The sequence below is a fragment of the Salvelinus sp. IW2-2015 genome, linkage group LG32, assembly GCF_002910315.2.
Source record: "Salvelinus sp. IW2-2015 linkage group LG32, ASM291031v2, whole genome shotgun sequence".
Classification (NCBI taxonomy): Eukaryota; Metazoa; Chordata; class Actinopteri; order Salmoniformes; family Salmonidae; genus Salvelinus; species Salvelinus sp. IW2-2015.
The window spans coordinates 26,350,381-26,377,237 of record NC_036871.1 but is presented as its reverse complement, the minus strand read 5'-3'; the positions used below and the strand labels follow the sequence as shown (position 1 = coordinate 26,377,237).

At 41.6% G+C, this 26,857-nt stretch overlaps 1 protein-coding gene and 1 long non-coding RNA gene across 2 annotated transcripts in view; both read left to right on the top strand.

The window, feature by feature from the left end:
- The window catches only part of LOC139023449 (uncharacterized), a 763,591-nt gene that overhangs the window by 545,352 nt on the left and 191,382 nt on the right, over positions 1-26,857 (top strand). The gene's annotated exons all lie outside the window — the stretch shown is intronic.
- Positions 972-26,857, top strand: LOC111957103 (E3 ubiquitin-protein ligase RNF138). The gene is made up of 8 exons (XM_023977835.3): positions 972-1,064; positions 4,357-4,539; positions 4,759-4,912; positions 10,844-10,992; positions 13,718-13,765; positions 13,855-13,987; positions 21,815-21,922; positions 22,286-26,857. Exons 2-8 carry the CDS (start codon positions 4,376-4,378, stop codon positions 22,364-22,366), a joined length of 837 nt encoding a protein of 278 aa, XP_023833603.1. The 5' UTR covers positions 972-1,064; positions 4,357-4,375; the 3' UTR covers positions 22,367-26,857.

Sequence of the window (26,857 nt, the reverse complement as noted above, 5' to 3'; positions counted from 1 at the left end):
CAGAACACACAGCAGTTCAGTTTCACATCGATTTTCAACTATCACAGCACTGCCAATCAGATAGGACAACAGCTACCCACTGAGCTAGGCCACAACTCAGGATGGCACCAAACTACACAGTTCGCTGGTGATGAAACCTCCATCCACTCCCCATTACACATGAGACATTCATGTAGAAATGAAGATTAATGGCAAGAAGATAGAGGGCAGTCCACCAGCATCCTTCCATCTACGGATCACACAATCAATAAAAAGAGAGTGAACTGAACACACAATCAATGGAGATATAGAGGGAACGAGTGAGGCCTGGCTGAGTTAGCATCCACACAGCAGGACTGACCACTTGGAATTAGAGGAGACGTTATTAATATACATGAGCTGGAATCTTAAATGGACATTGACTCCAAGGCTGGCAGATAACATAGTAGCTGTAAAATATTTTCTCTGAAAATGAGGGCACTGTTTTGATATTGAACTTTAGGGCAGCCCAAGCGCACAGTGTAGCTTGGAGTCAATGCAGGGTGTTTAGCAGTTGCTTCTCTATAGGTATTAACTAAATAACAGTATCAGAGGCTGTGGGCTGAATGTCTAACAGGTATCATTGCCTTACTGATGAATAATAAATGGGAGTAAAACAAAATAAACATTGCCAGAAAATGTCAGTTTCACTTTCTGAACAGAGGAGCCTTTTTCTAAACTGTGATAATTCATAAAAAGTCCCTATTTAATTGTAAACATACACAATCATATGGAGAGCATACAGTACATTAAAGAGATCCCTTTGAAGTTTTGAAATGACTTGAACATTTTCCAAAGATACGGTGTGCAGAAAATAACATTAAGAAGTTGTTCCAAGCCTTGTAGATCTGAATAAGAGTTCAAAGCCAATGACTCTTGTGAGTGAATGATGTTTGAAGCTGTTAAACATTAGGTAATTTCCAAACTTCCTCATGTCGACAGTGAAAGTGAAAACTAACTTGTCAGGGGATTTGCCGTGTTGTATTTATACTTGTGAATTCATTTTCAATCATTAGTTACGATTCACTAAGCAGATTGTACAGGTGGTAAGTGGAATTTTTTATTTAAATATGGATTTAATGTTGAGGGGAAAAGACAATGTACTGCTTAAAATACTGCTTGTTTGTTTCTGTGAATGCGAGAGAGAGATGAGGGAGCCTTCGACTGGCATCACCATTTTAAAAGGTCTTTGTTATCTAAAATGTTTAAAGGTATATGCATGTGTGGTTTGGATGAAGTGCACTAGTACATTGTCATGCATAGTGATCTAGCAGTTTAGGTGTTCCTGACCATAATTGTTTGCTATCAAGTTGATTGGGCAGGTTTAAGCCAGGTGTGGTAAGTTAGCGAATTAACGTGTAGTTCACCCATGCTTTCAGTCTCCCTATATAGTAGTTCTATTTGATGTAGCTCTGTCTTTTAAAGTAAAATGTACATGACTAAATATGGACATTTTAAACTAATGAATGAAATTAACTTATGTTTTCCATAGTGTTACCTGGTCTAATTAAAAAATATATTCAAATTAAATGCTCATTCTCATTGGTTACTCAGTGTGGGTGGGATTGGGGAGCAAAGGGATAAATGCTGTCCTTTTCTCTCAGCTCAGGGTTAAATACCATTTGACAATGTGCTCAGTAGCAGTTTGTAGTGTACAGGCAGTTGATTTAGGCTGTTCTGGTAGACTCTCTTTAGTCCCAGTAAGGGGAGAGTTGGGCTCTGCTTAGAACTGGAAAAGGGATCATCTGTATTTATGATATTTAGCATTTAGGCCCAGTCTTAGCTGCAGTAGGAACAGTATTGAGGGGCTGAGCTTTACATTCGCTGTCATTTTTGAGTTTTCATATCCTGAATGTTGCTGCTATGGACAACTGTTTTCTAGACAAGCCATGTATCCTGAAATGCTGCATCTGTAATAAATTCAAGGATTGTTTTTGTACAATCATGGGTCCTCCTCATTCTCACCTGTCACCTCCCTTGGCTACTCTGGGTCTGTCACACCCTGGCCTTAGTTATCTTTGTTTTCTTTATTATTTTAGTTAGGTCAGGGTGTGACATGGGGGATGTATGTGTTTTGTATTGTCTAGAGGTTTTGTATGTTTATGGGGCAGTGTCTAGTCTAGGTATATGTATGTCTATGGTTGCCTAGATTGGTTCTCAATTAGAGACAGCTTTCTATCGTTGTCTCTGATTGGGAACCATATTTAGGCAGCCATATTCATTAGGTAGTTCATGGGTTATTGTCTATGTTAGTTGTCTGTGTCTGCACTATTTGTTTATAGTGTCACGTTCGTTCGTTTGTTGTTTTGTAGTTTGTTTAAGTGTTCTTCATTTTCGTCTTCAATAAATAGAAGATGTATTGTTATCACGCTGCGCCTTGGTCCTCCTCTCTTCCACCATATAACGACCGTGACAGGGTCAGCTATTCTATGAAGAGAGAGAACATTTTGCGGTCACATTCTAATGCATTATTACTTCAACGCTTCATGACACTACCATTTATAATGCCTGGCACGTTTTGTAAAAATACAGTACCAGTCAGAAGTTTGGACACCTACTCATTCAAGGGTTTTTCTTTATTTCCAACATTGTAGAATAATAGTGAAGACATCAAAACTATGAAAAAACACATATGGAATCATGTAGTAACCAAAAAAGTGTTAAACAAATCAAAATATATTTTATATTCTTCAAAGTAGCCAGCCTTTGCCTTGATGACAGCTTTGCATATTCTTGGCATTCTCTCAACCATCTTAACCTGGAATGCTTTTCCAACAGTCTTAAAGGAGTTTCCACATATGCTGAGCACTTGTTGGCTGCTTTTCCTTCATTCTGCGCTCCAACTCATCCCAAACCATCTCAATTGAGTTGAGGTCGGGTGATTGTGGAGGCCAGGTCATCTGATGCAGCACTCCATCACTCATCTTCTTGGTCAAAAAGCCCTTACACAGTCTGGAGGTGTGCTGGGTCATTGTCCTGTTGAAAAAACAAATGATAGTCCCACTAAGCGCAAACCAGATGGGATGGCGTATTGCTGCAGAATGCTGTGGTAGCCATGCTGGCTAAGTGTGCCTTGAATTCTAAATACATCACTGACAGTGTCACCAGCAAAGCACCCCCACACCATCACACCTCCTCCTATATGCTTCATGGTGGGAACCACACATGCAGAGATCATCCGTTCACCTACTCTGTGTCTCACAAAGACATGGCGGTTGGAACCAAATATCTCAAATTTGGACTCATCAGACCAAAGTACAGATTTCCACAGGTCTAATGTCCATTGCTTGTGTTTCTCGGCCCAAGCAAGTCTCTTCTTCTTATTGGTGTTCTTTAGTAGTGGTTTCTTTGCAGCAATTCAACCATGAAGGCCTGATTCATGCAGTCTCCTCTGAACAGTTGATGAGATGTGTCTGTTACTTGAACTCTGTGAAGCATTTATTTGGGCTGCAAATTCTGAGGCTGGTAACTGTAATGATCTTATCCTCTGCAGAGAGAACTCTGGGTCTTCCTTTCCTGTGGCTGTTCTCATGAGAGCCAGTTTCATCATAGCGCTTGATGGTTTTAGCGACTGCACTTGAAGAAACTTTCAAAGGTCTTGACATTTTCCGGATTGACTGACATTCATGTCTTAAAATGAATGATGGACTGTTGTTTAACTTTTAACAATGCATACCTGTTAATTGAAATGCATTCCAAATGACTACCTCATGAAGCTGGTTGAGAGAATGCCAAGATTGTGCAAAGCTGTCATCCAGGCAAAGGGTGGCTACTTTGAAGAAACTCAAATATAAAATATATTTTGATTTGTTTAACACTTTGTTTGGTTACTACCTGATTCCATATGTGTTATTTCATAGTTGTGATATCTTCACTATTATTCTACAATGTAGAAAATAGTAAAATAAAGAAAAACCCTGGAATGAGTAGGTGTGCAAACTTTTGTGTGGTATTGTAGGTCTGACTGTCAGAGAAAGCATAATGACTAGGTATATGTGTTTCAGAGATAGGTACTGTACATGGATGACAATACAAATGTGATATTAACTCAAAGCTAATGAGGTAAAAACATGATTGAAAGGGTCTCTGTGCCTATACATTTACAGTGCATTTACATTGATTTAGAGAGAAATCCAACCTGTCTCTGACTCCCTGGCAACTGTCACTTATCCATTGTTGATCTGTTATGATGTAATCCTGATTTGAATGCAAATAGTCTGGGTACACCTGGAATGAGTTAATATTTCACAGACCAGTAAACTCTAAAGTCTAGTAGCATTCTGGTTGGGGACTTACAGTAAACAGGTGGTGGTTTCCTCCTCATTTTCCTCCCTCCAGGTTGACAGAGTTGGGATGAATGGGAAGTGTGTGTTCTTCATCAATGGAGCCTGTGGGAGCTATGAGTAATATCTGGGATGCTGCAGAGGGATCGTTGGACAGCTGCTCAGAGGAGGACTATGACTGTCCCATATGTCAGGATGTCCTGAAAACCCCCATCAGGACCAGGAACTGCAGACATGTGTAAATATACAAAACCATAACCCATAGTCAGGCCAAGGCATAGCCCAGGTCAAATGATCAAATAATCCTCAAAATGGCTGGCTCAGCTCAGTACTTTAGTTGCCAGATGTCTGTGATATTACAACAACAAAAAAGTCTTAGCCAACTCATTAGGATATATCCTATAGCCTACAATAAAATGCAACCTTTATTAAACAATAACCATCTCTGTCTTCCCAGGTTCTGTAAAAACTGCTTCCGCCTGGCTGTGAGGGCCCAGGGGCCACACTGTCCCCTGTGCAGGGGCCCTGTATCGGAGACTGAAAAGAGAGCAATAGATGTCCAGCAGCAGATGAGGGAGAGGAAAGGACAGTGCAGGGCCTGTGGTACTACGGTAGCAGACACTATTTATTACACTTTGTTTATAATGAGCTTAAATGTTTACACTTAAATGTTTTACCTGTGTCGAGTATGGAACATGTACTCAGTGTTTTGCAGTGTTAACTAAATACTGAGGAGGGCGTTGTTTTTCATGTTCTTCCATTGTTTCCCCTCCATTTACAGTCATGCTAGGGGAATCCCATAGTTAGTACATGTAGTTCTTCCCCAAACCAACACTACAATCAGGTCGCTGATCAAAGGGACAACACACAGGAAGAAAACTCTGTAGACTACACAGTACGATAAATACACTCCCAAGTGTGCTTATGATTTTCACCCCCTTAGGTCTTCCCCCTATATGAAGTATACTTTTCACCCATATAAATACCTAAGGGGTTGAAATGTTAATAAACACACTTGGGACTATATTATCACAGTGTGTGTGTTCCTTTTTTGATGATGAACATTTTACTTTAATATCTAACACCTCCTCAAAGCCTTTGGATGTGTGTACAAGGTTATATTCCCTGACTATAGACAAATTGGATTTATTTTATTTAGCCTTTATTTAACTAGGAAAGTTAGTTAAGAACAAATTCTTATTTACAATGACGGCCCGGACGATGCTGGGCCAATTGTGCACCGCACTATGGGACTCCCAATCAAGGCCAGATGTGATACAGCCTGGATTCGAACCAGGGACTGTAGTGACGCTTCTTGCACTAAGATGAAGTGCCTTACACCGCTGTGTCCATGTGTGTGTGTTAAGCATTCAAGTACAGTTAAATAGTTTAAAGGCCACTAAAGTTGTAAATATTGGTTATTGGTATTTGTATCTTTTTTTTGTGTGTCATGGAAAATATTGGATATCGGTATCTGCCAAAAATGTCATATCGGTGCATCACTAAACACTAATAAAGAGAGACCTAAGACAACATAGCATGGCAGCAACACATGACAACACAGCATGGTAACAACACAACATGACAACAACATGGTAGTAACACAAAACATGGTACAAACATTATTGGGCACAGACAACAGCACAAAGGGCAAGAAGGTAGAAACAACAATACATCACGCAAAGCAGCCTCAACTGTCAGTAAGTGTGTCATGATTGAGTCTTTGAATTAAGAAATTGAGAAAAAAACATCCAGTTTGAGTGTTTGTTGCAGCTCGTTCCAGTCGCTAGCTGCAGCAAACTGAAAAGACGAGCGACCAAGGGATGTGTGTGCCTTGGGGACCTTTAACAGAATGTAACTGGCAGAGCGGGTGTTGTATGTGGATGAGGGCTGCAGTAGATATCTCAGATAGGGGGGAGTGAGGCTTAAGAGGGTTTTATAAATAAGCTTCAACCAGTGGGTCTTGCAACGGGTATACAGAGATGACCAGTTTACAAAGAGTATAGAGTGCAGTGATGTGTCCTATAAGGAGCATTGGTGGAAAATCTGATGGCCGAATGGTAAAGAACATCTAGCCGCTCGAGAGCACTCTTACCTGCCGATCTATAAATTACGTCTCTGTAATCCAGCATAGGTAGGAAGGTCATCTGAATCAGGGTTAGTTTGTCAGTTGGGGTGAAAAGGAACGATGATAGAGGATGATAGAGGAAACCAAGTCTAGATTTAACTTTAGCCTGCAGCTTTGATATGTGCTGAGAGAAGGACAGTGTACTCCCAAGTACTTGTATGATGTGACTACCTCAAGCTCTAAACCCTCAGAGGTATTAATCGCACCTGTGGGGAGAGGGGCATTCTTCTTACCTATCCACATGACCTTTGTTTTGGAGGTGTTCCAAACAAGGTTAAGGGCAGAGAAAGCTTGTTGGACACTAAGAAATCTTTGTTGTAGAGCATTTAACACAAAATCCAGAGGGGGCAGCTGAGTATAGGACTGTATCATCTGCATAGAAATGGATGAGAGAGCTTCCTACTGCCTGAGTTCTGTTGTTTATGTAAATTGAGAAGAGCGTGGGGCCTAGGATCAAGCCTTGGTGACAAGCAGTGGCTGAAACAGCAGATGTTCTGACTTTATACACTGTACTCTTTGAGAGAGGTAGTTAGCAAACCAGGCCAAAGACCCCTCAGACACCAATACTCCTTAGCCGGCCCACAAGAACGGAATGGTCTACTGTATCAAAAGCTTTGTCCAAGTCAATAAAAATATCAGCACAACATTGCTTAGAATCAAGGGCAATGGTGACATCATTGAGGACCTTTATTAAGGTTGCAGTGACACATCCAGAACCTGAGCGGAAGCCAGAGTGCATACCCGAGAGAATACTATAGACATCAGGAAAGCCAGTCAGTTGATTATTGACACGTTTTTCCAACACTTTTGATAAACAGGGCAAAATAGAAATAGGCCTTTAACAGCATATCTCGAGGAGGTATATTACACAACTCTTACTTTTAGATTAATTTAATCTCTATATTAAAATTTTGGAGAGCCCCGGGCTAAAGTCCTGTAAATTCAAGCCAGTAGCATAAATGTGTGGCATATCTCTGTCGTTGAATCAGTTCCCGTGTTGCTGTTCTGTGTTGCAATGTTTGCGGTTTTCCAGACTAATTGGGCCACTTTGAAAATGATGTTGCGGGTGAAAATGTATTGGTAGTGGGTTTTTGGGCTATTTCTAAAGTACACTGCGGCCGCCATTGCATTTCTCTTAAAATATATATATTTCACTATGACCTGCTGCTGACTGTCAGGCAGTGAGGCAGGCTGTTGCTGACTGAGTGGTTGGGAGGACTGGAGGAGTGTGTGTGTGTGTGTGTGTGTGTGTGTGTTGAGAGAGCACTACAGTATTGGCTGAGTCAGGTGAGTGTGAGGAGAGCAGCAAGTTGTGACAAGTTGTGACAACTTTTTTTACCAGTTGTAGGTAGGCTATTTAGATTGTCATTATGGAGACACCGATTTCCAAACCTTTTTCCATAAGACATATTAATACGCTAGAACTGATGCACATCAAGAAATAATGCAGACAAAGTACTGGAAAATGACTTTGGGCACACTAGAGAGCATTCCATAAATCCGCTCGGAGGTGGTTTAAACTGCATTCTAATGTTGACTGCTTAAAGACAATGGTACCAAGCAAAGTGCTTTATGCATGCTCAGGTCTTGGGTCTCTGGGGCTGCCAGAGTAGAAATTTGAAAAGAAGTTATGGAACTCCCTCACGTGGTTCTTTTTAATGGGGGAAAAGTCCTCAATGCAACTGACATTAGGCTAAATGTGGAGAATTATACATTTGCCTCTGTTGGCCATCAAGTAGCCTATTCATGTATATGCCATTGCAGTCTACCATTTGATACAATACAATAATGTTGAAATGACAATATCACTGGAGTCATTGCAAATCAATTCGTGCCACTTGTGTAGCCTACCTGGAGCTGGCAAACTAATTTAATAAATAGCTTAACTTGAGTTTATCGTTGTTGTAGCCTTGTGTAATTAGGAACGCGTTAGATTGGCGGTAACAGTAGTCAGATTAGGCTGCAGGTAATACTAAAAAATAAACACTGGCTGTTGTTGACGAGCATATTCAGTTCATAAACATATTATTAATATTTAATTCAGTGATTGAAATGACAACATCCTCAGTAACCTATTCCAGCAGACTTATTGCGAAATCGCCTTGCTAATCATGTTGAATAAATTAGTCTGTTAATTTGAACTAAGCAAACTGCTAAATCGTTCAGTTTACATCTGGCCAACATCTTTTCTAGGCTACTGTAGATTATATTAAATGAGATGTAGGCCTATCAGGGGCCATCCATCACCTGCCATTATCTAAGCAAACTATGGCAATTTTATTAGAATCATAAACCCAGATTTTAATCTGTAGACTATGTCTATTGAAATGACATGTCAATCTCGCAAATGGAACATTTATAACAATTTGTAGTCTTAACATCTGGCACATAATAACAGCACAATTGCCAGAAAATAGCCTGACATAAGTTTTTTTTAATGTTCATCCAAGTGTTTTTTAGATCCTCTGTCATCACTCAAACGCTCCTGTCGGATTTATCTATAGTTATGCACATGCACAAAGGGGATTTATTTTTAAACCTGGTTCGAGCACTGAATGCTGTTTGGCTAAAAGACGTGGTATATCAGAACATATACCAGGGGTATGACAAAACATTACTTTTTACTGTTCTAATTACATTGGTAACCATTTTATAATAGCAATAAGGCACCCCCGGGGTTTGTGGAATATGGCCAATATACCACGGCTAACGTCTGTATCCAGGCACTCTGCGTTGTGTCATGCGTAAGAACAGACCTTTTCTATTTGATTTTTATTTAACCTTTATTTAACTAGGCAAGTCAGTTAACTTTTTTCATTCAACTTTTTCACCCTGGACATTTTAGCTGGACATGATTCTACAGGACCTCCACCAGCCGAAAAAGCTAAGTAGTTACATTAACACTAATTGCAGCCATCTAATTGCAGTCACTGGACTCATAATATACAAGAGAACTATTGCCTTATGGTGAGGATAGTCGTGTGGCAAGCCCAGCTTCAGATGCAATCGTTAGGCAAGGGCAATTTAAATATAGGAAAGTATGAAACAGCATCTGTGCCACCAGTAAGTACAGATAGTAGTATAAATCTCTCCACACAGTCCCCGCAGCCGAACAATTTTCTCAAGGTTTCTGGAAAGAAATGTGTCGAACATTCAGCCGACAAAAACTTTCAACCGGTTCTCTCCATTAAGGGTGTGTTCGTAAATTCAATCTGGAGTGCCAGAGACCGCTCAGAGTGCGCTCTGGGCGTTCGTAAATTCTGAGTTTGCCAGATTGTCAGTTTCGTAAATTCAGAGCATTTCGCTCTCGGAGCTTTCAGAGCGCACACTGGACGCTCTGACCAAGGTGTAGGATGATCCGAGCGTTCTGACCTTACAACGGCAGTCAAGCTCCCAAGCTAACTGGCTAACGTTGGCTAGCTTTCTAGCTACTTCCAGACACAAATGAGAGAACACCTCACTCTGTTTTACTCACCCTAGCAGAGCTGGTTAGGCTATCCAGAGTGTTGATGACTGTAACTGGGCTGCTGGCAACAATGTAATTACGCAGTTAGTGCTAACCACAGCTGCTAGAATCTTGACTAGAAGCAAAAAAAAATATCATATTACCCCAGTGCTAGCCTCTCTCTACACTGGCTTCCTGTTAAGGCTAGGGCTGATTTCAAGGTTGAACTGCTAACCTATAAAGCATTACATGGGCTTGTTCCTACCTATCTCTCCGATTTGGCCCTGCCGTACATACCTACACGTACGCAACGGTCACAAGACGCAATTCTCCTTATTGTCCCTAGAATTTCTAAGCAAACAGCTGGAGGCTTTCTCCTATAGAGCTCAATTTTGATGGTATGGTGTGCCTACCCATGTGAGACACAGACTCGGTGTCGACCTTTTAAGTCTTTACTAAAGACTCATTTCTTCAGTATGTCCTATGGTTAAATGTGTGGGGTGCGAAGGTGAACGACAAGGCACTGGTCTCTCTCGCTCTCTCTACTAACCAGTTGTACCCTCTACAACCACTGTGAACATTGGAACATCTTGAATAACAATCTGGCCTTAATGGCCATGTACTCTTATAATCTCCACCCGGCACAGCCAGAAGAGGACTGGCCACCCCTCAGAGCCTGGTTCCTCTCTAGGTTTCTCCCTAGGTTCCTGCCTTTCCCAGGGAGTTTTTCCTAGCCACCATGCTTCTACATCTGCATTGCTTGCTGTTTGGGGTTTTAGGCTGACTTTCTGTATAGCACTTTGTGACATCTGCTGATGTAAAAAGGACTTTATAAATACATTTGATTAATTTATCAACACCACCGGTGGATTAGATAACTTTATTAATTTATCTAATTGGTTGAAAAAAATGTTTTTACTTCACACATCACCCGTTTTATGTATAGACCTATGTGATTTCACTTCTCAGAAGTTTCTCAGCAAGATGAGGGTTCACTACAAAAGCTGCAGGAAGTACCTTGAGGAGTACGGCACCCCTCTTGACGCACCACCCACACCAGTCACACCAACGACTCAGGAAGTCAGCCGTGTATCTGTGGATACGATCCACATGACTGGGCAAGTATACAGAAACTGTACTTACATTTTTTACATTGGATAAAAGCAGAGACACGGCACAAAAAAATGGTATATCACACACTGCATTTGAGGAACAATGGGAAAGTAATTCTGCTTTGAAAGTTGATAAACTTGTAACCTCACTTTTGAGAAAATGGCCTTTGAATGTTTTGGTACCTACTGGAGAGCTCTTCTTTGTCTACACCCATTCAGCATCGTTCGCACCCTCTTAAACATTAGCCCCACCCATCTTTTTAAGGGTTGATCCAACAGCAGTCAAGCACCCAAGCTAACTTGCTAGCTACTTCCAGACACAAATGAGAGAACAGCTCACTGACCATTACTTGCCCTAGCAGAGCTGGTTAGGCTGTTTTTATGTTATCCAGAGCGTTGCTGCTGGCAACAATTTATGTATATTCAACGGGTGTTGAGCATTCGTAAATTTGACTGTTATCCTGCGCGAATTTACCAGCTACGTCTATCAACAGTTGTCGCAGTGACATTCTATTGAAGGGTGTGTTCGTAAATTCAATCTGGAGTGCCAGAGTGCGCTTTGGGCGTTCATAAATTCAGAGCATCTTCAGATTGTCTGTTCGTAAATTCAGAGTGTTTCGCACTCGGAGCGTTCAGAGCACAAATTGGACACTCTGGCAGATGAGTAGGGTTGATCCAAGCATTCTGACCTCACAACGGCAGTCAAGCACCCAAGCTAACTGGCAAACATTGGCTAGCTTGCTAGCTTCTTCCAGACACAAATGAGAGAACACCCCACTCGGACCATTTTACTCACCCTAGCAGAGCTGGTTAGGTTGTTTTTATGTTATCCAGAGCGTTGGTGACTGTAACTGTGCTGCTTGCAACAATTTAATTACGCTTTTTTCCCGACATTTACTGACACCGGCCATATTCAACGGGTGTTGAGCGTTCGTAAAATAATCAATTATTCTGTACACTGGCACACTCAGACGAGAGTTCACCTGAAATCGGAGTAGCTGGCCAGACTGAATTTACGAACGCACCCAAAATGGTTCCGTGCATAGTGATGTCTTTTGTAGCTAGCTAGCTAGGTAAACAATGAACCATAATCCCAACTCATGACGCTACTACCCTGCATGAATCTGCAGGTAGCTAATCAACCAGATTCAATGTTAGATAGCTAACATTAGGCTATAACTAGCAAAGCAAATGGCTCTGAGACACGAATAATAAGATCATACACATAATGTTAGCTAGCGAGCCAGCCAGCTAACGTTAGCTAGCTAACAGTACATTTTAACTTGAAATGAAACCACTTTCCATCAAAATTAGAAAAGTGTAATATCTGAAAAATGTAGCTAGCTAGACAATCTTACCCATGTGCATCATGGATTGACAGGTACCTGTCACAGATGCCATGGTTGCCCTTAGTTTTGAAGATGTAATCCAGAGACCGGTGTTTTCTCCATCTCCTTAGCTATCATACTCGAATTCCAATGATTTCAAAACTCAGTCCTCCAGAAAGTGGAGACCAACACTTATGCAGTTTTACTACACGATGCATTAAAAAAAAATCCACGTTAGACAGGATTACCTACACATACTGACTAGCTCAAATAGACAGAAGCGTGCTATATGGCAGACCAATCCAAACTCATCTCTAGGCATGTCCAGCCCACTCATTCTCTCAGCCAAACATGGCTACGGGAAGGTTGCTGACTTTTTCTGTGGCTAAACCAACTAGGCTCTTAATTTAACAATTGTATTCGTATTTTTAGATGGCATACAAGTTTGTTATTAAGGCACATGAGTTCACATGTTCCAGAAGGCATTTTTGCCAAAAAAAGTTTACGTTCAAACGGCTCTCCTGTGAAGTAGTAACCTGCAACATACATCTAGTTTCCTGAAATAGTCACAAGGATTAGTACTACTAGTAGTACTTTTAATAATACTGTAGTAGCAGAAGTAGCCTCCTTGAACTGGAAATACTAGTATTAGTACTGTAGTGTGGTACTACTAATAGTAGCAGAAGGAGTAGTAGTACTTAATAATAGTATCTTAATAGTAGAGGTATAGGCCTAGTACCTGACTATGGTGGAAGTGTTCTAGAGTTCATAGTGCTGTCGCTATCCAGAACTTTTCATGGTCAGTGAAGGTGAATACATGGCCAGAGCGGAGACCAAATCAGTTCTGCATCATTAGGCATCTACCTAAGATCCAAGCTTTTTAAGTAAAATAAGACAGCATCCTAGGAATATAAATAACCAGACCTAGATAAGACAACACTGAAACTACTCAGTCTGCATTAAGCTGACAGCTTAGTTTGATTGGTTGAGCTTTCCTTTGTCCCAGTTAGAACCTATAATCAAGGATAGGACACATTGGACCGTAGCATCAGCAAGAGGACAAAAACGTTCTCATCTTAATGTCCTCTTTGATGATATATTGGCTATAGTGAATACATTTGTGAATAACTTGTGTGTTAAATAGCCAGATAGGCTGTGACATATAGTATATAAGACACAGACTTCATTCTGATTTACAGTTATGGATGCAATGTTATCATGACTTTAATCAGCTTTCTCTTCCTCTTTCATTAAGCATGATCTGTTAGGAGGTCATGGAGATTAATAAAACATTTGTTTGAGTTTTTTTCTGAAAGTTGAGATTAGATATTTTGATCATTGATCAAAGAATTATACTCTCAAAATGGCGTATATTTGACTATTCTCATTATGTTTTCATCTAGGATTCTACCAGGACAGCCCACACAAACACAGATATCTGAATTGGTTAGGTATGTATGATCTTACTGTCAAAATGGATCCATGTTGTGAAATTATTTTATTTTTGTGCTTGTGTTAACGATTGTGACTTGTTTCTCAGGCCCAGAGTGTTGACGTTGGGGTTCCTGGGAGGAAGGGTGTACTCCTGCCCATACTGCCCCCTGCAGGGGCTCACAGACATGAGACTGGTCCAGCACTGTGTCGGCAGCCACACAGGAGAGAATGCTCCAGCTGTGAGTGAGCCTATTCTAACTTTCACCTAACTTTCACCTAACTTTCAAACATGAACCTCAATAGCAAGAGCTGCAACATGTCTTGAATAGTAATTAATGCTAGATTTTATATCTATACTGAACAAAAATATAAACGCAACATGTAAATTGTTGGACTCATGTTTCATGAGCTGAAATAAAAGATCCCAGACATTTTCCATACTCACAAAAAGCTTATTTATCTCAAATTCTGTGCGCAAATTTGTTTACATCCCTGTTAGTGAGCATTTCTCCTTTGCCAAGATAATCCATCCACCTGACAGGTGTGGCATATCAATACGTTGACTAAACAGCCTGATCAATACACAGGTGCACCTTGTGCTGGGGACAACAAAAGGCCACTCTAAAATGTGCAGTTTTGTCACACAACATAATGTCACAGATGTCTCAAGTTTTGAGGGAGTGTGCAATTGGCATGCTGACTGCAGGAATGTCCACCAGAGCTGCTGCTAGAGAATTGCATGCTAATTTCTCTACTATGAGCCTCATCCAACCTCGTTTGAAAATTTGGTAGTACGTCCAACCGGCCTCACAACTGCAGACCATGTGTAACCATACCAGCTCAGGACCTGCACTTAGGCTTCTGCACCTGTAGGATCGTCTTAGACCAGACAGCTGAAGAAACTGTAGTTTGCACAACCAAATAATCTCTGCACAAACTGTCAGAAACCAACTCATGGAATCTCATCTGCGTGGTCGTTGCCTCACCAGGGTCTTGAGCTGACTGCCCTTTGGCGTCGTGACCGACTTCAGTGGGCAAATGCTCACTTTTAATGGCCACTGGTATACTGGAGAAGTGTGCTCTTTACAGATGAATCCCTGTTTCAACTGTACCAAGGAGATGGCAGACAGCGTGTATGGCGTTGTGTCGGCGATGTCAACGTTGTGAACAGAGAGCCCCATGTTGGCGGTGGGGTTATGGTATGGGGAGGCATAAGCTGCAGATAACGAACACAATCACATTTTATCAATGGCAATTTGAACGCACAGAGATACCGTGACCAGGTCCTTAGGGCCATTCTCTTGCCATTCATCCGCCGCCATCACCTCATGTTTCAGCATGGTAATGCATGGTCCCATGTCGCAAGGATCTGTACACATTTCCTCGAAGCTGAAAATGTCCCAGTTCTTCCATGGCCTGCATACTCACCAGACATGTCACCCATTGAGCATGTTTCAGTTCCTACGACAGCGTGTTTCAGTTCCTGACAATATCCAGCAACTTCTCACAGCCATTGAAGAGGAGTGGGACAACATTCCACAGGCCACAATCAGCAGCCTGATCAACTCTATGCGAAGGAGATGTGTTGCGCTGCATAAGGCAAATGGTGGTCACACCAGACACTGACTGCTTTTCTGATCCACACCTTACCTTTTTCTTTTAAGGTATCTGTGACCAATGGATGCATATCTGTATTTCCAGTCATGTGAAATCCATATTTTAGGGCCTGTTAGTTTTTCCCTCGGTCTGTCAAAGAACTAGTTAAAGCTCAAACCAAGTTTATTCACCAACTGGGTCAAACAGCTGAAAAGACAAAGACATGTCTTACCAGCCCAAGTATTTATACCCTCCTTTAGGCGGAGTCTCCTCCTTGCACCTCTAAACACTACATCTTTGTTGCTAGGTAGGAAGTTAAGTGATGTGTGTAATAAAACTGTTCCTTCTCCCTTCATCTAACCTGACCTGACCCCGGCCCACCTTCGCTGTTGCGCCTTCTTCACCACAAAGTCTGTGTGGGTGGACCATTTCAGTTTGTCAGTGGTGTACGCCAAGGAACTGAAAACTTTCCACCTTCTCCACTGCTGTCCCGTCAATGTACATGGGGGGGGGGTGTTAGGGACTTCAGGAAAGCTCCCTCTGCTGCTTCCTGAAGTCCACGATCATCTCATTTGTTTTGTTGACGTTGATAGGTTTTCCTGACACCACACTCTGAGAGCCCTCTCCTCCTCCCTGTAAGCGGTCTCATCGTTGTTGGTAATCAAGCCTACTACTGTCGTGTCGTCTGCAAGCTTGATGATTGCGTTGGAGGCGTGCATGGCCACGCAGTCATGGGTGAACAGGGAGTACCAGAGGGGGCTGAGCACGCACCCAGCGAAGTGGAGATGTTGTTTCCTACCTTCACCACCTGGGGGCAGTCCGTCAGGAAGTCCAGGACCCAATTGCACAGGACGGGGTTGAGACGCAGGTCCTCAATCTTAATGATGAGCTTGGAGGGTACTATGGTGTTGAATGCTGAGCTATAGTCAATGAATAGCATTCTTACATACAGTGGCTTGCGAACGTATTCACCCCCTTGGCATTTTTCCTATTTTGTGGCCTTACATCCTGGAATTAAAATAGATTTCTTTTTTGTGGGTTTGTATCATTTGATTTACACAACATGCCTACCACTTTGAAGATGCAAAATATTTTTTTTTGTGAGACAAGAAACAAGACAAAAAGAATTGAACTTGAGTGTGCATAACTATTCACCCCCGCAAAGTCAATACTTTGTAGAGCAACCGTTTGCAGCAATTACAGCAGCAAGTCTCTTGGGGTATGTCTCTATCAGCTTGGCACATCTAGCCACTTGGATTTTTGCCCATTCTTCAAGGCAAAACTGCTCCAGCTCCTTCAAGTTGAATGGGTTCTGCTGGTGTACAGCAATCTTTAAGTCATACCACAGACTCTCAATTGGATTGAGGTCTGGGCTTTGACTAGGCCATTCCAAGAGATGTATATTTTCCCCTTTAAACCACTCAAGTGTTTCTTTAGCAGTATGCTTAGGTTCATTGTCATGCTGAAAGGTAAACCTCGGTCCCAGTCTCAAATCTCTGGGAGACTGAAACAGGTTTCCCTCAATTTCCCTGTATTTAGCGCCATCCATCATTCCTTCAATTCTGACCAGTTTCCCAGTCCCTGCTGATGAAAAACATCCCCACAGCATGATGCTGCCACCACCATGCTTCACTGTGGGGATGGTGTTCTCGGGATGATGAGAGGTGTTGGGTTTGTGCCTGACATAGCGTTTTCATTGATGGCCAAAAAGCTCCATTTTAGTCTCATCTGACCAGAGTACTTTCTTCCATATGTTTGGGGAGTCTCCCACATGCTTTTTGGCGTACACCAAATGTGTTTGCTTATTTTTTTCTTTAAGCAAGGGCTTTTTTTCTGGTCACTCTTCTGTCCCAGCTCTGTGGAGTGTACGGCTTAAAGTGGTTCTATGGACAGACACCCCAATCTCCACTGTGGAGCTTTGCAGCTCCTTCAGGGTTATCTTTGGTCTCTTTGTTGCCTCTCTGATTAATGCCCTCCTTGCCTGGTCTGTGAGTTTTGGTGGGTGGCCCTCTCTTGGCAGGTTTGTTGTGGTGCCATATTCTTTAAAACATTTTATAATGGATTTAATGGTGCTCCGTGGGATGTTCAAAGTTTCTGATATTATTTTATAACCCAACCCTGATCTGTACTTCTCCAGAACTTTGTCCCTGACCTGTTTGGAGAGCTTCTTGGTCTTTATGGTGCCACTTGCTTGGTGGTGCCCCTTGCTTAGTGGTGTTGCAGACTCTGGGGCCTTTCAGAACTGGTGTATATATACTGAGATCATGTGACAGTTAGATTGAACACAGGTGGACTTCATTTAACTAATTATGTGACTTCTGAAGGTAATTGGTTGCACCAGATCTTACTTAGGGGCTTCATAGCAAAGGGGGCGAATACATATGCACGCACCATTTTACCGTTTTATTTATTTTTTATTTTCTTGAAACAAGTAATTTTTTTCACTTCACCAATTTGGACTATTTTGTGTATGTCCATTACATGAAATCCAAATAAAAATCAATTTAAATTACAGGTTGTAATGCAACAAAATAGGAAAAACTCCAAGGGGGATGAATACTTTTGCAAGGCACTGTAGGTATTCCTCTTGTGCAGATGGGATAGGGCAGTGTAATGGCGATTGCATCGTCTGTGGACCTATTGGGGCAGTTAGCAAATTGAAGTGGGTATAGGGTGACAGGTAAGGTGGAGGTGATATGATCCTTGACTAGTTCCCTCCGGAAGTTCCCTCCGGAACTTTCATTATACACACCTGTCCCCTATTCCCACTGATTAGTACCTGTATAAGTGTGCCTTTTGGTTTCCATTGGGCTGTCCATTATTGTTACAATGTCCGTTGCTGCGTGTGAGTACCTGTGCTGTGTATTTTGTGGATTGCGCAGATGATTACGGGTCTCGTCCCGTGTGTTAATCATTGTGCACGTGTGTTATTTATTTGAAGTACTCCTCGCTCTTTTGTTTTGGATTTCTACCCTGTGTGTTATGTGTTTGTTTGGTCTTCGTCCCCGTGCCTTTACACGGGACTCCGTAATTTGGGCTTAATAAAAACCCTATTACGCATTCCTGCGCCTGTCTCCCTAATTTCTTCATACCAACATGACAAATAGTCTCTCAAAGCAGTTATTTTGTTCAGTTACCTTTGCATTCTTGTGTACAGGAACAATAGTGGCCATCTTGAAACATGTGGGGACAGCAGACTGGGATAGGGAGAGCTTGAATTTGTCTGTAAACACACCAGCCAGCTGGTCTGCGCATGCTCTGAGGACGTGGCTAAGAATGCCGTCTGGGCCGGCAGCCTTGCTAGGGTTAACACGTTTAAATGTCTTACTCACGTCGGCCACGGAGAAGGAGAGCCCACAGTCCTTTGTAGCTGGCCTCGTTGGTGGCACTGTGTTATCCTCAAAGCGGGCAAAGAACGTGTTTAGCTTGTCTGACAGCAAGACGTCGGTGGTTGTCCTTTTGTAGTCCGTGATTGTCTGTATACCCTGTAGACCCTGCCACATATGTCTCATGTGAGTTGTTGAATTGCGACTCCACTTTGTCTCGATATTGATATCGATATTTGATTTCTTTACGGTGGGAATAGGAGGAATACACTGTTTGTATTCTGCCATATTCCCCATCACCTTGCCATGGTTAAATGTGGTGCTTCATGCTTTCAGTTTTGCGTGAATGCTGCCATCTATCCACGGTTGCTCGTTAGGGTAGGGTTTTAATAGTCACAGTGGGTACAACATCTCCTATACACTTCTTGATAAACTCAGTGAACGTCTCGGTGTACACGTCCATATTATTCCCAGAAGCTACCCCGGAACATATTCCAGTCAGCGTGATCAAAACAATCTTGAAGCGTGGATTACGATTGGTCAGACCAGCGTTGAATAGTCCTTAGCACGGGCACTTCCTGTTTTAGTTTCTGCCTATAGGAAGGGAGGAGCAAAATGGAGTCTTGGTCAGATTTCCCAAAAGGAGGGCAGGGGAGGGCCTTGTATGCATCCCGGAAGTTAGAATAGCAATGGTCCAGTGTTTTTCCAGCACGAGTGCTACAGTCAATATGCTGAAAGAATTTAGGTAGCCTTTTCCTCAAATTGTATTTGTTAAAATCCCCAGCTACAATAAATGCAGCCTCAAGATATATGGTTTCCAGTTTGCATAAAGTCCAGTGAAGTTCCTTGAGGGATGTCGTGGTATCGGCTTGAGGGGGGATATACACGGCTGTGACAATAACCGAAGAGAATTCTCTTGGGAGATAATAAGTTCGGCATATGATTGTCAGGAATTCTAAGTCAGGTGAACAAAAGGACTTTAGTTCTTGCATGTTGTAACAATTACACCATGAGTCGTTAACCATGAAGCATACACCCCCCGCCCTTCTTCTTCCCAGAAATATATTTATTCCTGTCAGCGCAATGCACTGAGAATGCAGGTGGCTGTACAGACTCCGACAGTATATCCCGAGAGAGCCATGTTTCCGTGAAACAGAGTATGTTACAATCCCTGATGTCTCTCTGGAAAGCAGCCCTTGCCCTGATCTCATCAACTTTGTTATCTAGGTACTGGACATTAGCGAGTAATATACTCGGAAGCGGTGGGTGGTGTGTGCACATCCTAAGTCTGACTAGAAGACTGCTCCCAACTCCCTCTTCTCCGGCGATGTTGTTTTGGGTCGGCCTCTGGAATCAGTTCAGATGCCCTAGGTGGTGCGGACAAAGGATCCACTTTGGGAAAGTCGTATTCCTGGTCGTAGTGCTGGTAAGTTGACGCCGCTCTGATATCCTATAATTCTTCCCGGCTGTGTGTAATAACACATAGATTGGGTTGAGGTCGGATGATTGTGGAGGCTAGGTCATCTGATGCAGCACTCCATCACTCTCCTTCTTGGTCAAATAGCCCATACATAGCTTGGAGGTGTTTTGGGTCATTGTCCTGTTGAAAAACAAATGATAGTCCCACTAAGCGCAACCTAGATTGGATAACGTATTGCTGCAGAATGCTGTGGTAGCCATGCTGGTTAAGTGTAACTTGAATTCTAAATAAATCACTGACAGTGTCACCAGCAAAGCACCCCCACAGCATCACACCTCCTCCTCCATGCTTCATGGTGGGAACCACACATGCAGAGATCTTCCGTTCACCTACTCTACGTCTCACAAAGACACGGTGGTTCGAACCAAAAATCTCAAATTTGGTCTCATCAGACCAAAAAACAGAGGTCTAATGTCTAATGTTCATTGCTTGTGTTTCTCGGCCCAAGCAAGTCTCTTCTTCTTATTGGTGTTCTTTAGTAGTGGTTTCTTTGCAGCAATTCAACCATGAAGGCCTGATTCATGCAGTCTCCTCTGAACAGTTGATGAGATGTGTCTGTTACTTGAACTCTGTGAAGCATTTATTTGGGCAGCAAATTCTGAGGCTGGTAACTGTAATGAACTTATCCTCTGCAGAGAGAACTCTGGGTCTTCCTTTCCTGTGGCTGTTCTCATGAGAGCCAGTTTCATCATAGCGCTTGATGGTTTTTGCGACTGCGCTTGAAGAATCTTTCAAAGTGCTCGAAATTTTCCGGATTGACTGACCTTCATGTCTTAAATTAATGATCAACTGTTGTTTCTCTTTGCTTATTTGAACTGTTCTTGCTATAATATGGACTTGGTCTTTTACCAAATAGGGCTATTTTCTGTATAACACCCCTACCTTGTCACAACACAAATGATTGGCTGACATGCATTAAAAAGGGAAGAAATTCCACAAATTAACTTTTAACAAGTCACACCTGTTAACTGAAATGCATTTCAGGTGACTACCTCATGAAGATGGTTGAGAGAATGCCAAGAGTGTGAAAAACTGTCATCAAGGCAAAGGGTGGCTACTTTGAAGAATCTCAAATATTAAATATATTTTTGATTTGTTTAACACTTTTTTTGGTTACTACATGATTCCATATGTGTTATTTCATAGTTTTGATGTCTTCACTATTATTCTACAATGTAGAAAATAGAAATACAGAAAAATCCTTGAGTAGGTGTGTCCAAACTTTTGGCTGGTACTGTACCTTCCTCATGCATGTAAATATTAACTTCTAGTATAGCAAGTATTTCAAACTAGAACCCAACAGGCCTCATTATGTATTTAAAATGTATTTAACCTTTTACTTAACTAGGCAAGTCACCGTCCCCTAACCCGGATGGCGCTGGGCCAATTGTGCTCTGCCCTATGGGACTCCTGATGATGGCCAGCTGTGATACAGCCTGGGATCGTACCAGGACCTGTAGTGACGCATCTAGCACTGAGATGCAGTGCAATTGACTCCCGAGTGGCGCAGCGGTCTATTTACTGATTTCCTTATATGAACTGTACAGTAACTCGTGAAAGTCGCATGTTGCGTTTTATATTTTTGTTCAGCGTAAAAATAATTAGGATATGCATTAGGATGTGCTGTTTGTTCTGTTTGGGAAGTCACCCCCTCTCTCCTCTAGGTGTGTCCCATCTGTGCTGCCACTGTTTGGGGCGATGCTAGTTACTGCAGCCGAAACCTCATCGGTCACCTGGCTATCAGGCATTGTTTCAGCTATGACACCTACATGGTGAGTGTCTCATAATTTTTCTCTGAAGTTATGCCAAGGAGTTCCATAGAGAAAAAAAACTGGATCACGATTTCCAAGAAATCGTTCCTAGAAATTCTTCAGAGGAAAATCATTCTGTCCTGTTCTTGACAGCACTGTAACTCAATGCATTTTAAATTGCAACAGGCTGACTTTGCATTATTCTCAGATACAGTACATACCATCATGTCTACTCTAGATGGTAGCCTAGAACACAATAGCTCATTTCCCTTCTAATTGTTGTATCGTGTATTTTGTACATACCATAAACAAAGATGGTCTATGTTTGTTTGTGTTCTCTGCTTGATGTCCTACTTTTTACGGAATCCTCCTGTATGTTCCCAGAATGTAGGGGAGGACGACTACACCCAACTCTGCCTTGCCATTCAGCTGTCACTGCAACAAGGCACCGGCATCACAGAGTGACAACAAGGCCCTAAGAGAGCTACACATTATGTTCCAACACAATACATACCTCTTCAACCGCTCCTTGCCACATCAATGATGTCTATGATGTTACTTATTGTATCGTATGGAAAGCAATTGCATATCCCTTTTGCTTTGAGTTATTATTCTGTATTCCATTTTCATTCCACTTTCACACAATGTGTCCATTACAGTAGGTCTAGTCCTTGGTGGGTTCTTCAAGTTAACACCATTGAAGTGAAATCACATTCCCAGCAACATGTTTTATGGACATAATGGGTGTGTTTTGAAAAGATACTGAGAATTCAAGGCAATTTGAAAGTAAATTGAAGATGAGCAATGTGTAGTAGACTATGATGCATTTTCTCACCATAGCCCTTAACAATTCCAGGTTGGTTAGGAATTGTACAATAGAGTGTGTGATTATGTACAGTTAGTCAGGTAGATCTATGTAAAGGTTCTACTCATGAAATGATGTTCACAGACAAGTTTTGCTGTGGGGCATCCAATGCTCATAGAACATGGATCTGTACTGAGTGGACAAAACTTTAGGAACACCTCTATCCATGACCTAGACTGACCAGGTGAAAGCTATGATCCCTTATTTCACCTGTTATATCCACTTTAATCAGTGTAGATGATTTGATTTGATTAGGATCTCTTGTAGTCATAATTTGGACTAATCTTCCAAGAGTCCTTAAACATTAAAATACAATTTATAATATGATCACATTTTCACATAACACACTGTTACAAACAACAGACATAATACACTGACATATTGACCAGATAAATACTCTAATAGAATGATTCCTTCATCTACCATAGTCCTACACAACCTTACGGTTTATTGTATTTAAATGGTTCTAAAGTATTGAGGAAGGGAAGCGCTACTAGGGTACACAATAGTACATTTTGGTAGATAGAAGGTGCTCTTTGGTAAAAGGGGTAAATAAGTCATCAAAAAGAAAGGAGGACCAAGGCGCTCTTCATATAATTAATTAAAATGTTCAATAGAAACAAAGTTTAAGAAATCCGACGTGTTTCGGCTGCATGGCCTTCGTCAGGGAGTGCAAAGAAATAATACAATGGCCTCTTTTGAACAGCTTTTCCAATTAGGCCTAATTTTAAGAGGAAGTGGTTACAAAATGGATTGGACACACCTAGTAAGCAATACTATACACATTAAAAAGTGAAATACTGTAGCTATGTTATCAAAAAATTCAACTCCAAGCTAGAAGTATCAGAATGCCTAGAAAGGTAGTTCTAACCTTAAATATGACTGGGAGAAGTGTCAAGAGTAAGAGAGCAATATATTCCATAGTACACTAGAACACAGCAAAACATGAACAACAGTCTAAACATAGCTGAGGGCAATTGAGCAAAATGTCCACTAGATGACAGCAAATGGACCTATCACGACCCTACAGGAAGGGTGAGAAATCCATGTCTTCATTTAAACCAGGGTATTTAGTGGCCTCTAGTTTCTAAATCCCAAAACTTTCCCTTTGGTTTAACTGTTTAAGACGGTCCCCTTTTCTAATTGAGGCCGGAACATGATCAATACCCATAGCTTGTAGGGAGGCAGGGGTGCCATGGTGTAAGGACTTGTAGTGCCTTGCCATGGTGTAGTCTTCATTGCCTACCCGTATGGCGTACTTGTGTTCCGCTAAGCGGTCTTGAAGGCGTCTCTTTGTCTGTCCAATGTAGAACACCTTGCACTGTGGATATTCCAATCTATTGATGACATGGGTGGTTTTGCAGTTAATGAAATGCTTGACGTAATACTCCATTTTAGAAGCTGTGTCAACAAAATACTTTTTCTGTGCAATATTTCTGCAATGGTTGCACTAGTTACATTTAAAAGAGCCCTTGGGTTTGTGGTCAAGCCAAGTTTTTTGAGAGTCACCAGGAGGATAACTGTGGACTAATTTGTCATTTAGGGTAGGACATCTCTTAAAGCTTATGACTGGTGGCTCAGAGAAGACTTGGCATAGTAGCGTATCACTTTGGATGATTCCCCAATTATTTTTAATGATTCTTATAATGTTCTCTGCTTCAGTGCTGTATTTTGTAACAAAATACACTCTCTCTGATGTATCACAAGGCACTCCCCTTTGCAACAAGTTCTCTCTGTCAGGTATTCCAGCCCTTATACCTGCATCTTTCAGGACCTAAACATGCCATACAAATAAAGGCATTTGAATTAATTATATGAAGAGTGCCTTGGTCCTCCTTTCTTTTTGGGTTCTAAAGTATTGTTTGAATTTATATATTGAACGTTTTTTGGTTTGCTCAGACAAATTATTAAATTCATTATTGCTCTGAATCGAAATGTTATTCTACCAATTTATCTTTTCTGCTGGGATAACACATAGATGGACAATCTATTCTTAGTATTGACTGAATGTCTTTCTCTTACCAACTGAAGGGAGTTTGGCCGTTTCAAAAGATGTACATTGTGAAATAAAATAAGCATGTTTTTTTCAATTATCTTATTGATTAATGACCAAGCAAAAGCACTGTGCATGACAACAACAGAATAATCATATCTCCAACTTAAAACAATCCTTGCTGCTTTGTTCTGTTCAATCTGCAGCCTCCTAATTTCACTTGCTGATGCATTTCCAGAGACCATAGAACAGTAATTCACCTGACTCCCAATTAATGCTTGGGTTGTTTGCTTAAGAATCTTTCCCAGTAAATATTTAGGTATCCTTCTGATCATGCACACAGTTAATAAAATTTAAAAAAAGATTAGTTATTTGAGACGACCATGATAAGCAGTTGTCTAGCTGCACCCCTAGTAGTTTGGTTTCTGACACTTCCTCAATTTGTACTCCCCCATACTTAATTGCATCCCATGCTGTGTCGGCCTTCTCCTGGTAGAACAAACCAACATAACCTTGGTTTTATTGGTGTTCCAAAACAAGTTTGTTCTGGAAAACCCACTCCCTAAAATGTCCAAAATCTACTTGTAGAGCTTGCCGTACCCTTTGAACCGATTGTCTTGCTGTATAAATTGTAGTATCAAATATAGTAGCTTGAGTTTTAGATAAGGCATAAGGAAGGTTGTTGGTATTTATTAAGTAAAGAAGTGGCCCAAGGAAGCTGCCCTGCGGTATTCCACAGCTTAAAGCATGAGGAGAAGAAAACAACCCATTGATATAGGTGGACTGTTTCCTGTCAGTGAGATATGACTGTACCCAATTCAATGCTGCCTCCTTAAACCCATAATGCAACAATTTTGTACAAATTATTTAATGATCCACTAAATCAAATGCTGTACTAACATCCCCAAAATAGTACACCCACAAACCTGCCATTATTCATAGCATTGAGCCACTGGTCAGTCATGTCAACAATGCAGTGGTAGTGGAATGGTTTTTGCGATAAGCAAGCTGATTGGCTGTGATCAGATCATTCTTTTCCATATACTCCCATATTTGGGGCGGCAGGTAGCCTAGTGGTTAGTGTTGGGCCAGTAACCGAAAGGTTGCTAGATCAAATCCCTGAGCTGATAAGGTAAAAATCTGTCGTTCTGCCCCTGAACGTTCTGCCCCACTGTTCCTAGGCTGTCATTATAAATAATAATTTGTTCTTAACTGACTTGCCTAGTTAAATGAAGGTTAAATAAATAAAATATTTGTCTACTCACAATAACCTCCAATATCTTACTGAGTGAAGGGAGTAGACTAATTGGTTGACTATTGGCAGGAGTAATGGGTTCTTTGCTGTTGGGATTGGACACAGATTAGCATGCTTCCATACATTTGGAAATGTCCCCCTTTCCAGTGACCAATTAAATATGTATTTCAGTGGAGCTGCAATCTGGGGAGCAGCATAGTGAAGTAAAAAATTGAAGGGGTGGAGAAAAGTTAAAGATGGAATTTTAAGCCTTGTGAACTTTTGAGACATGGATTGTGTATGTGTGCAATTGCGGGTGAACGGGCAAGACAATATAATTAAGTGCCTTTGAACGGGGTATGGTAGTAGGTGCCATGAGCACCGGTTTGAGTGTGTCAGGGAACTGCAACGCTGCTGTTTTCCCCCCCACACGTAACAGTTTCCTGTGTGTATCAAGAATGGTCCAACACCCAAAGGACATCCAGCCAACTTGACACAACTGTGGGAAGCATTGGAGTCAACATGGGACAGCATCCCTGTGGAATGCTTTCGACATCTTGTAGAGTCCATGCCCGACAAATCGAGGCTGTTCTGAGGGCAAAAGAGGGTGCAACATAAAATTAGGAAGGTGTTCCTAATATTTTGTATACTCAGTGTATATAATAGAGGCTATTGCAGCACTTATCAACCAAACAGACTGTTATCACAAGCACTTTCTCTCCCTTGAGGTTCCCAATAACTGCCAGTGTGATATGCTTGTTAGCAACTGTCCTGCCATAATTGTCGCTTTATTTATGTACAGTGGGGAGAACAAGTATTTGATACACTGCCGATTTTGCAGGTTTTCCTACTTACAAAGCATAT

Coding starts and splice junctions, on each gene's coding strand:
- LOC111957103 (XM_023977835.3), top strand. CDS start 4,376: ATGGGAAGTGTGTGTTCTTCATCAATGGAGCCTGTGGGAGCTATGAGT. Junction 4,540..4,758: donor ACCAGGAACTGCAGACATGT/GTAAATATACAA, acceptor CTGTCTTCCCAG/GTTCTGTAAAAACTGCTTCC. Junction 4,913..10,843: donor GCAGGGCCTGTGGTACTACG/GTAGCAGACACT, acceptor TTCACTTCTCAG/AAGTTTCTCAGCAAGATGAG.